At 39.8% G+C, this 12,723-nt stretch overlaps 1 protein-coding gene across 2 annotated transcripts in view; it reads right to left on the bottom strand.

Annotated features, from left to right (window-relative positions):
* APBB1IP (amyloid beta precursor protein binding family B member 1 interacting protein) overlaps positions 1 to 12,723 on the bottom strand; it is a 129,397-nt gene that overhangs the window by 40,374 nt on the left and 76,300 nt on the right. For both annotated transcript variants that reach the window (XM_001376084.5, XM_016426336.2), the window contains exons 8-9: positions 3,439 to 3,525; positions 2,593 to 2,736 (exon numbers count right to left, since the gene is read on the bottom strand). In XM_001376084.5, the coding sequence (XP_001376121.3) occupies positions 2,593 to 2,736; positions 3,439 to 3,525 (231 nt within the window). The remainder of the gene's footprint in view (positions 1 to 2,592; positions 2,737 to 3,438; positions 3,526 to 12,723) is intronic.

Consider the following 12,723-nt stretch of genomic DNA (forward strand, 5'->3'; position numbering starts at 1 on the left):
GAAGAGACTTTGAGGAACTTCTCACAATTCCTGGAATCAGAATCTTCAGATGCGCCCTCTGTGGTCCTTGCATGGTGCTATTTCTTTTCCTAAATCCACACTACAGCCTTCTAGGGAAGGCAGACAGGTCCCCGTTGCTAGGAAACATGCGAAGGGCGTGACAATTTCGTCCATTAGGAAATTCCAAGAGTGAGAATCCCTGGGAACATCTTTTACACCAACCCAGCTACGACTTAGTATTTGACTTGTTTGGGGTCACTTGGCTTGTGAGTGACCAGGAAGGGATTTCCACCTCCAAACCCAGCTCCTCGCCACCGTACACCATGTTCTTCCTCTATATGGTCTGTGGAAGTTTTAGTTTCCTGGGATTGCAAAGCTAAAGAAAAAGCAACATATCTACGATATCCACTTTGATATCCCTTATTTACATTGTGTGAGAGTTGGGTGAACATGGAAGCCTGCCCAAGGAGGTGTGAAGGGGACCGTAGAGAAGATTCTTATGCTGCTAGAGACATGTGACGAGGGGTTCGCTAAGGATTCTTTCAAATCTAAGTTTGAATGCGACTGACGCAAAGATAAAGCATGAATTCAAACATTCTGGAAACATTGGGTCACCTAAAATGGTGAAGCCCCTTTACAAGCTTCCAACTAGTCCTAGAGAAGTGTTTTCCCAAAGGAGTAATCTTTATGGAATAAAATTAAGACTCTAAACCGGGGATTCATTTAGAGGACGCCATCCACGTCCAGTAAGAGCGTTTGCTTTGGGAACGACTTTCCTGTGTGAATCAATGCCATATTAGATCTAGACAGCCAGGCTTGGGTGAAAATGAATCTACCTCAAGACTTCAGGGACTCAAGCAATTGGCACTGGCATTTTTGGCTTCACCCGGGCGGCAGAATGGGGTGGCCTGAGACGTCAGAAGACTCAGCAAGCCAAGAGACCATAAGTAAGTCACTTAACCTTCTCCTGCCATCCTTTCCTGATTGGTGAAGTGGGAATAATCCTATCTGCCTTACAGGTTTGTGAGGAAAGCGATTGTATCGCGTGCTATAGAAATGGGAGCCATTATTCATGTGATTACTCCTGGATTTACATGAGAGGAAGAGAAGACTGACGCAGGAACCTAAAGGAAAGAAAATGGACGAGAGTCAGGCTCTCCCTGGGAATATAAAGTGAGAGAACAGTGGGGTGGACAGAAATGACTCAGAAGAAATAAAGGAAATAAATCACTAAATGGGTCTCAGGTTAGATGATGGCCCTCTTATTTGAATGAATACCAGGGGGATAAGCGATGACTATCTATTTTTAAAATTTCTTTAAATTTTGTACCTACTTTGGTATTTTTTGTTCCATTTTTCTGTAGTGACTGCAGAAAAATTAATAAATAACTATGCATTTACTTAGGGACAAGAGGGAGGGGAAAAGGATCTGGATTTGAGTCCTTTGAAACTACTGGATGTCCGGGGCTGTTTGATTTGGAACTTTTTATCCCCTAATGCTTGTTATTAGCGCTGGGTCTGGTACATCATAAGTGCTTAATAAATGCTGCTTGATTGATTGATCCAGAGGAGAGAAACCCAGGAGGAAGGCCATTTAGTGGCCCAGGGAAGAGCAAGGAAGAGAACACCTGGGGTCCCTGAAATGAAGGAAGACGATGGGATGAACAAGGAACTGGTGTATAACTAAGGCATAGAATGCCTTGTGATAGGAGACAATCAATCAATCAATCAACAAACAAGCAAATAAATAAATAAAATAAAAGGAACCTATGTGAGTGAGAGCCTCACTCTGATTTGCTGGGATTGGGTGGGGTGGGGGGAATCAGAAGGATCTTTCTCTGGCCCAGAGAAGAAAAGAGTTCTTGACATCATCACTGTCATCATTGTCATCATCACAGCTAACATGGAGCACTTTCTTTGTGCCAGGTACTTTGCTGCCAAACACTATGATCACGATCTCATCCATTCCTCACAACAACCCTGGGGGGAGATGCTATGGTTATTCCCATTTTACTGATGGAGAAACTGAGGCAAAAAAAGGTTAAACAACTTGTCCAAGGTCACACTGATAATAAGTGTCTGAAGTGGGATTTATACCGAGATTTTCCTGACATTTCATGATCAGTATTCCCATTTGCTGCACTATCCAGCTGCCTTCATTTGGACTATTAGCTATTATTATGTACAGGACTAAACTTTCAGGAAAACTCTGATCTAGAACTCTTCATTCCCTACTGAATTCGGATACCAGAAATAGTTAGAAGGTAAGATATTAAACCTGGGAGGGAAATTGGATCACAGATCATATATAAAGGACCCGAATAATCTTCAGGAAAAATGTCTCCAGTATTTTTTTTAAAATGTGGATCTAAAACTGAACATGATGTTTTTATTTGCAAGACCGAACTACTAAAAGACAAAAAGTAGCTTCATCAGCTCTATCTTAACTGAGTATTTGTACAAGGTGTTGTAGTCATAGCAGACTTCTCAGGTATAACAGACATTTGCCCTTAAAATGTCACCTGAAGATTTCTTTTCTTTCACCTTCATGAAATGCTTTATTGCTAAAGTGTTTCCTTTTGACTTCCTGACCTTAGTCTTTCCTTTGGGTACATAATAAATTCCAGAAGCTCGTAAAAGAAAATAGCGTCTTTTCCAGGATTTCTTTCCATCTTCTTTCAAATAAAGAGCCCCTTCAATTTCTGGCACAATGACAGATGTCCCACAGAAACTTTCCTGCAATAGAGAGTCCGATTACACAAAATGTATGAAATGTAAATAGACATTTGTGCTCTCACTTAAATAAAATCTAACAAATCATTTTAGAATCTCCCTGACATGCTCAGTGTATACGTTTGCATCCTATGGCATGTGAGATTTAAGGAGAAAGTACAATACTGGCTAATGGAGAAACTACTGTAAATAACCAAGACCAAATAAAAAGTAGAAATTAAAAGTTTACTCAGTTTTTTAAAAAAATTAAAGTTGATGAAGAAGGCAGATGGCCTATTTTTTTTTTTGCATTACCACATGATGGTCTGTTAAGCATAATAACAGTCCTCATCTTTCCAGGTGTCTCCCCAAACCTCAAAACTGGTTATTAAATTAGTTAATTCCATCTGAGTCACCCCCAAAAGAAAACACAATGGAGGTAAGGCCTCTTCGGTCTTTTCCTTTGAAAAGAATCATAGGGTCAGATGGGATCTCTGAAGTCATCTAGGCCAGCCTCCCCTTCATTTTACATAGGAAAAAAGTGAAGCCATGTTAAGTGACTTTCCCCAACGTCACCACAGATAGTGATTGTCAGGATCTGGACCCAGGTCCTAACTCCAGGTCCACAGCCTGTTGAGCTTCATTACAAGATAAAAAAAGACTGGTGATAAGACCCCAACCCACCTTCCTCATCCCCCCACCTCAATATTTCCCAATTAAGCTTACCTCTAGTAAAAATTCCTTATTCTTTGCATTCATTTTCTCATTCGTTTCCTTGCCTTCTTTTTTTCCTTTAGGAGTCAAGTAAAAATTCTGGATAAAATGAAAGAAAGTCAAATGAGCAAGTTCTTGTAATAAGTACCTATGATGTCCCTAGTGCTCTTCTAGAGGCTTGCTTCAACAAATTCCTGCCCTTAAGCAACATACAATGTTTCCAGGAAAATCAGATTTAGATTTGTGAAAAAACTGGGAAAGATACAATATCAATCAACCAACAAGGACTTGAAGCAGAGACCAGATGGACAAGATCAGTTATTTCCTGGGGACATTACTGAAGGGATTTGTAGATTGTATAAGAGACTGAACTAAACAGATGGCTTCTAAAGTCCTTTTTGGGCAGGCAGAAGGGAACAGAACTGCAATCTAGAAGATTCATCTTCGTGAGTTCAAATCTGGTCTCAGATTCTTACTAGCTGTGTGACCCTGGGTAAGTCACTATAAGTCATTTGCTTCAGTTCCCTAATCTGCAAAATGGACTGGAGAAGGAAATGGCAAAGAACTCCAGCATCTTTGCTAAGGAAACCTCCAATGGGGTCACAGAGAATCAGATACAACTAAAAATGATCGAACCAGAACAAAGTCATTTTTAACACCAAGAGTTGATGCTTCTGACTTAGTGAATGACTTCTTGTGTTTGTTCCTATGAGGAGTACAGAAGAAATATCATTGTTCCCAACAAGTTTGTAACCTGGTGGGAAAGATAGTTGAACTGAATTGAATAGAAATCATTCAAATAAGCATTTGCTAAATGCCTACTATGTCCCAAGTAGCTGCTAAAAGCTGGGAATTCAATGCTGAAAACAAAACATATCTTCCTCTCAAGAAGGTTCTCTTTTATCAGGGAAGAAAAGCACACAGCAAAGTAAGTACAACATATAATACAAAGAGATTTAGGAGAAAAGAGGGAAGACCCTTAGTGGGCATGGCATCAGCAACAAGGGGCATCAGGAAAGGCTTCCTGGAGGAGGAAGAGGAGCATCTGAGATGTATCTTAAAGGAAGTCAGGAATTTGAAGAGTCAAAGACTGCAAGTGAGATCATTCTAGCCATGAGGAACAGCCAATAGAAAAGTATGGAGATGGAAAGAAGTGGCTGCAGAGCAGTATTGTTTGATTACAAAGTATATGGAGGAAAGGTAGAATTCAATAATATTAGAAATGGGTCAGGTTGGGAAAAGGTAGACTCATCAAGATTGTTGGAGGGGTAAAAAAGAGGGAAGCAATGAGGAAAACTCAGAGACCAGAAGGATCTTGAGGAAGAAATAGGGAAATTAGGAGGAGGGGAGAGTTTGGGTAGAAAAATAATGAGTTCTTATGAACAGATACCACCATTTTGGAGAGCAATCCAGAAGAATGCCCAATGGGCTATAAAACTATACATTTGATGGCAGCAATACCATTACTGGGTCTGTATTCCAAAGGGATAAGAGATGGGGGAAAGGACCTACTCGTACAAAACTGTTTTTAGCAGCAATCTTTGTAGTAGCAAAGAAAAGGACACTGAAGGGTTGTCTATAAATTGGGGAATGGATGAACACGTGTGGTATGTGGTTGCAATGGAATACTATTATGCCATAAGAAATGACAAACAGGGTGAATTCAGAAAAACCTGGAAAGACTTACACGAACAGAGGCAAAGTGAAAGGAGCAGAACCAGGAGAAGAGTGTATAAAATAACAGAAATACTTTATAATGATCAACTGTGAAGGACTGAACTATTATCAGCAAAACAAGGTCCCAAGATAGCACCAAGGGACTCATCATGATAAAAAAAAGCTCTCCAAAGCCAGGGAAGGAACAGTTGGAATCTGTGTGCAGATCAAAGCATACTATCTTTTAATTTGTTTCATTCATGACTTTTTATTGCATGTGTGATATACGTCCTCTGTCATGGCAGGGGGAATATGGAAATATGTAGGAAAGCATTGGTATAACCTAAAACAGACCATTTACTGCCTTGGGAGGCAGGGGGAAGGAGGGAGAGAGAGAGAATCTGCATCACAAAATGCAGAAAACAATTGTAAAAAATTGTTTCTACATGTAATTGAAAAGGAAGTAAAAGAAAGTAAAAAAGAAACGATAAACGAAAAAAGAGTAGTTCCAATTTGGACATGTTGAATTTGAGAGACTTCAGGCCATCTAGTTTGAAACATCTAAAAGGCAGTTGGTAATATGGGCCTGGAGCTCATTTGTGTGTTATGTGTGAATGGGGTCTATGCTAGCCTTTACTCTATTAATATGTGCTTGAAGTGGCTAAAAATAAACAGAATACGTACACTGAATAGATAAATTAAGTGCAAATTTTCAATTCTTTGCCAAAACAAGTAAAATCAGGTATAAAGTGGGTGTCGAAGTATTGTCCTTTAAGTCCTGATTTTGCCCTTGTCATAATCTGACTTGAAGATTTTATGCTGAGAGTGCTGAAATTTTTATTCAAAAGATGTGAATAAAAGTTAAAAAGTGACCCATCATTTTAAGAACATAATGTATCTATTAAAGGACCTCTTTAGTCTGCTGTACAATTGTTTATTGATCTAAGTCTATAGAGGAGCCTGGAGAACAAAATGGAGGCAACAAAATATAAACTGTAGGAAATCTTGGCAAACTTTCTGGTAGTAGAAGATGTAAAAATTGCATTTGGTGAAATAAAACAGAGAAAGTCTGTGTGTCTGATTCATCTTAGAAATGAAGATTTCTGTTGATTCTCCACATTTTCATTGGATGTGGAAGAATTTCCTTGTTCTTAGAGACATTTGAAATTTTTAAAAACTTTCCTTTGATAATCTGAAAGAATAACAGTAGCTCTAAAACTTAGGAGGGATCAGAAGTCATTATAGATTTTGTTCCACATTAGGCTTCTAGATAAATATTCCAGAGTCCATTTCCCCTCAAAGCCTCAACATACTAAATTATGCTAATATCACTGAAAAAGAATGAGGATAAAAACAGAATGCCATTAGTTTGTAGGAATAGATGTCCTTTTGCCACATTCTTTCTCCAATCTGTTCACACATGTAGATTTTGCCACCAATAGAGGAAGTTGGACTTGGAGTCCTGAACATTTTTTTTAATAAAGTTAAATTGTCATTAAGTGAATAGCCACAGAATTAAGCCTCTACTGAGTGCTTTAGCCAACACAGAAATACAAAACTCTGAAAACTGTTCATTTTGCCAAACTCAACTATGAAAGGAGTCCTTAGAAAGGATCCATTTTTCTGGTGCTCTTCTGCACATGTGGCTAAGTGGCCTGACATTATATCAGGCATTTTTAATGTTCTCAGGGTCTCTGCGCTTTAATCTCCGCTCCTTTGCTCCACTTTCTCCCCACAGTTTAAATCTCAGGGTCTGCATTTTTGAAATCACTGTTTCTCAGGCTGCCCACCTAGGGAGGTCACTTCAGATGAGGCGGTGGAAGTCACATAGCCGGGTCACGGAAAGAGCCGTGCCAAAGACTCTCTGGGAATGAACATATCTTTTATTGAGCTCAGGCTAGGAGGTATACTTTGGAGTCGGGAGGTGAACTAGATAGTTCTGTATCTGGTAGAGATGGGTCTAAGGGCTAAAGCTGGATGTTTGGGTCGTATGGAAACCTCTAAGTGCTGTGTTGCCTTTTCCACAATAGTTGCTAAGAATGCAAGATCTAAGAAAGAAGATGTGGCATATTGCAAAAAACACTGGATTTGAAGTCAGTGGACATGGTTAAAATATGGACAAGTCACTTAAGTTAGTTACTGTGCCTCCTGGGTAAGCCACTTAAACCCTCTATGGTCCTTGGTTTCCTCATCTAGAAAATGAAAAGGTTGGACCAGTTGATCTCCACAGTTCCTTTCAACTCTAGAATTATGATTCTGGGCATCAAATAAACCTTCCAGGGAAACTACTTGCTGTGTGTAATATAGTGGGAATATGAAGGAAGAAAATGTCTAATTCTTTTTAGGGCATCTCCTTCTTAGACTAAAGACTAAAGACAAGAAGACTCATTAGCAAGCATGTCCTACATATAGGACACAAAGAAGTCCTAACCCACTTAAGGAGCTTATCTTCTGGCTGTGGAAATAAAAGGTTTAGACACATATAAAGGGCAGCACGAGTGCTGACTTATGGAATAGGTAATAAATGTGGCCCCAAATTCAAGGGAAGAAGAAGTAGCTGGGTGATGGGGGTGACCATAGTCTACTTCATGGAGGTGTAGAGACCTCAGCTGGATCTTAAAGAATGGATTGGATTCAACTAGGAAAAAGAAGGGAAGAAATTACAAATAGGGAAATGCTATTTACTAAAATGCCTCTGGGGCAGTCAGTCAGGGAAGGATGGGAGAAATTTAACAATGACACTCTGAAGATACAAAAGAGAAGCAACTACAAGGAAGAAAAATAAGAGTGGACTAAAGAGACTGATGGGGATGCATAGGGAACTCCCTAGTCAACTTGGATAAAAATAAAAAAGAAATTTATGAAAAGTGGAATTGAAGCGTTGTACCACTAAATGGATAAAGACCCACAAAAAGTATCAGAAAAATTAAAACTCAAAATGGGCTACAGCTTGTTGCAAGGGAACCTGGAGATAATAAAAAGTTGGTGTTTTTAGCTAAATTGGGGGAAAAAAAAGATAAAAGGCAGCACAGGACCTTTGCTTAGAGTGGATGGAATGACTGACAACAGAGAAGGCAGGGATTCTCATCTTGTTTTCTGTTTTCTTGGCAAAGGAGACTCACCTTTATATGACTAGTAGCAGAAAAATGATGATACAAAATAAGCAATTTGATTGTAAGAGAGTAACTATGTGCGCTGAATGAATGGAAATGAACTACACATTCTGGTCCTGAAGGAGCAGGAGATGTGAATGATGGAGAGGTGGAGAAGGGGAAGAGGACAGAGTCTGGGTTTTGATTCTTGGGAAAATTCTAGAATGAATCATAACAGATATAGTTGAGGCAGTGGTGATTACAAAGAGCCAGCTTGGTTTCAAGAAGAACAGGCCATGGCAAACATCCTTATTTCCTTTTTTTTGGCACAAGATTACTACTCTAGTACATGAAGTTGGGGGGGGTACTATCGATAGATTTCACCTAGATTTTGGCAAAACTTTTGATAAAGTATTTCATAACACTGTTGTGGAGAAGCTAGAGAGATATGGTCTAGAAGAAAATACAGTCTCTTGGATTTATAACTAAGTAGATAGTTAGAGTATGAGAGAGGTTAGAATAGTTCAGGGCCAACATGGTGAGAATTCTCCAGAGGAGTCCACCAGGGATCATGGGTGTTATAAAGGCAGAGATAGGATGCCCACAGAATTTTCAAATGACACCAAACTGGAAAGGATAACTAACATTTTGGATGACAACGTCAAGATCCAAAAGAATAACAAGCTAGAGCATTGGGTAAAATCTAATTTGATGATATTCAATAGAGTTGAAAATTTTGAACTTGGGTACAAAATATATCAACTTAATAAGTATAAGATGTGGGAGAGGTAAAAGAGGGGGCATCTGGGTGCCTCAGTGGATTGAGCACTAAAAATGGGAGGTCTTGGGTTCAAATCTGGCCTCAGATACTTTCTAGCTATGTGACCTTGGGCAAGTCACTTATCCCCCATTGCTTAGCCCTGGCTACTCTTCTATCTTGGATCCAATATATAGTATTGATTCTAAGATAGAAGGTTAAAAAAAAAGAAGGGTAGAGGAATAGGGAGGTGATAGTCCCATTGTACTGAGGAAGTCCCTCATCAGACCTCACCTAGGGCATTGGGTTTCGTTCTGGGCACTATGGATTAAAGAAGGACTTTGACAAATGGGAGAGCATCCAGAGAAGGGTAACTAGAAGAGTGAAGGACCCGGAGTCCATGACAAGACTAGTGGAAAGGACGAAGCACGTCTAGCCTGAAGAAAGAAGACTCAGAAGGGTATGTGATAATTGCATTTAAGAGTCTGAAGTGCTGCCATGAGGAAGAGGCAGTTTGATGGGTAAAACATACGGAGGCAGGTTTAGGCTTAGGTTAGGAAAAACTCCTCCACAGAGGTCTTTCCGAACAAGCCAAAGGACCACTTATCAAGGATGCTATGGCGGGGATGTCTTTTGTGTTCACGCTGGCTGAGGGGCTGCCAAGATCCCGTCCAGCTCTCCAGTTCTGTGATTCTGATCATGTACTTCCTCTTTAGGAAGAAGAGGCTGAATCCCAGCATGCCTCCTCACAAGAGCCAGGTTATTTTGACGCATCTAAGGAAAATGGCAGCTAAGCAATCTCCTTCCAACTCATCTGCCTTCTCTCAGGAGACCAAATCCTCCCCTGTCCCAGCTACTCTTGATCCTTGAGCACTGGGGAGCCCGTGGAGAACACAACTCAGTCTTCACTTTCCTCGGCTCCCAGGCAACGCATGATGGCCATATTGGGGTGTGAGGACCACAGCCGACTTGCATTTGAGCATCTGGCATCTATTTGGGAAAAACAGACCACCCTGTGACTACAACTGAGGGTAAAGAGAAGTTCTCTTAATGACAACCAGGCTGGCAAATGAAAAGGGTTTGTGTGTGTGTTTTTAAACAAAGTGGCTTTTTATCAGGAGGGTGCGAGTCTACTACCCTGGACCACTTCATCCAGATGTATCCTATCTCCTTCACATCTGAGCACGTCTTCCCTTTATTGGATCCTCCTTTTGCTTCCCAACCCTTCATTTAAAAGGGGAGGAAGGGGAAGTCCCTCCCATTGCCTTCTTTTGCTGCTCTCTTTCTCTCAAAGTGATTTTCCCGCCTTCTCCCACTTTCTAGGAGGATTGGCTGGAGGCGGAATCCACCAGCCTTAAATTCCAAGTCCAGGAGATCCCAGTTTAAGAAGGGGCCATTTGCTAATCATTTTCAGGTCAGCTCTTTGGAACATGGATGGCATTTCTCCAGATAAACAATGGCTCTCCTCCCAGAGCGCCCACAAAAGCCCTTTTAATCTGTAAAATACCTCATGTATAGTATTGTATTAGAGAACATAACCACCATGCTTAACTGTGTTTGTATGTGAAAAGACACTCTGAGTTCCAGCAGGGCATGCCAAGAACACATTTCTCGCTATCTCCCATCATGTTCAAAGGTGTGGGGGCAGGACTCTGTGCTCCTATGACTCGGGGAAAGGAGAATCGTGAAGGGAGTAAGTTTGATACTTCCAAGTATTTGGGGTGAAGGAACTTGAAGGACTTTAGAAGTCATCTAGTCCAACCCCTTCACTTTACAGATAGGGAAACTGAGGTCTTAGAGTAGGAAGGTGGTTAACTGGGATGGGGGTGGGGAGTGTTAACTTGGATGGGAAAAAATAAGATTTTTGTTTCAACATAACTGGTTCCCTTTGTAATTCTATGTATTTTAATTTATGCATTTAAAAACATGATTCTGAGAAAGCATCCGTAGGCCTCATCAGACTAAGACATAGGAAAGGTTAAGAACCCTGTTTTTTAAAGAAATTACATTAGAGATTTTCCAGCAGAAGGATACTCCATTCCAGGCATACCTGTTAACACTGTTCTTTAGTTCAGAGAACTGCCTCATCCTTTTCCCATTTGGGGTTTGCTTGGCAGATATTGGGACTGGCTTATCATTTCCTTCTCCAACTCATTTTACAGAGGAGGAAACGGAAGCAAAGAGGGTGAAGTGACTTGCCCAGGATCACGCAGCTAGTAAATGTCTGAGGCCAGGTTTCAATTTAGGAAGAATAGACTTCCTGATTCCAGGTGTGGTACTCCCCCCACTACCTACCTGCCTCTCCTTAGCTTCCTACTTTTTCCTATTTAACCTAGGGTAAAACAGAACCATTTCACAACTTTTCTCTTCCTGAAGCAAGAGCACAGCCTCATTGAGGTTTTCTAAGGATTTTGCAGTTACCCACAATTTTAGGTACAAAGATGAAAAGATAATCTGCCTTCCTCCTTTTTTATTTTTTTCATTTCTGTGCTTAGAACATCCTGTCTCTCTGTCTCCCTCTGTTGCATTTTTAAAGTTCCTTTCAAAGGCTAATTCCTTCCTGAAGACTGCCTTGATCGCCCTGGCTGGAGAAAACCTTCTTCCTTTGACATTATATAGCATTTTTTCTACTCTCTAATGCATTTATCATATAATATCGTATAATGTGATTATTATTCTTTGTGTTCTATTTCCACAAGACCTATGGAGTCAGTGAGTGTGTCTTATCTAACCATGTCCCTCTTAAAGTACTTAGCACAGAGCTCTCCTCACAGCAGGTATTTAACAAACCTTCATAAGTAACTGGCCACCTTCTACGTGTCAAGGGCAGTATTCAAACTCAGCTCCTTCTTACTTTAAGCTAAGCGTATCTTCATATACACCATCAAGATGAATGAAGGAGAAGGAATGCATTTAGACCTCACCCAGCATAAAAAAGGTGCTATTGAGATGTTTGGTACCCCAAAGGCTGATGTAAGATTCATCCACGTTTTTTTCTTCTTTCCTTTTTAAATTAGATTGACCAGTACTTTGTCTATTTTGTTTGTTTTTTCAAAGTACCAGTCTCTAGTCTTATTTATTAGTTCAATAGTTCTATCACTTTTAATTTTATTAATTTCTCCCTTAATTTTTAGGATCTCTAATTTGGTTTTCTTCTGGGGGGGGGTTAATTTGTTTGCTTTCAAGTTTTTTTATTTGCGTGTCCAATTCATTGATCTCTGCTCTCCTTAATTTGTTAATATATGCACTCAGGGATATGAATTTTCCTCTGAGTAGTGCTTTGGCTGTATCCCATAAGGTTTGAAAGGATGTCTCACCATTGCCATTTTCTTCAATGAAATTATTAATTGTTTCTATGATTTGTTCTCTAACCGATTTTGGAGTATCATATTATTTAATTTCCAATTGATTTTTAATTTGGCTCTCCATGTACCCTTACTAATCATTATTTTTATTGCTTTATGATCTGAAAATGTTGCATTTATTATTTCTGCTTTTCTGCATTTGTTTGCCATGTTTTTATGACCTAGTACATGGTCAACCTTTGTGAATGTGCCATGTGCTGCTGAAAAGAAGGTGTATTCCTTTTTGTCCCTATTTATTTCTCTCCATATATCTGTTAACTCTAATTTTTATAATATTTCATTCACAGCTTTTATCTCTTTCTTATTTATTTTTTTATTTGATTTATCTAAATTTGATAGTGGTTGGTTCAGGTCTCCCACTATTCACCCACTTTTCTGAGGAATATTTACTCTTCTGTTGGGGGAGCCAAGAGTCTTTGGACAAGGG

Source organism: Monodelphis domestica, chromosome 5 (assembly GCF_027887165.1).
Source record: "Monodelphis domestica isolate mMonDom1 chromosome 5, mMonDom1.pri, whole genome shotgun sequence".
In the NCBI taxonomy this organism is placed as follows: Eukaryota; Metazoa; Chordata; class Mammalia; order Didelphimorphia; family Didelphidae; genus Monodelphis; species Monodelphis domestica.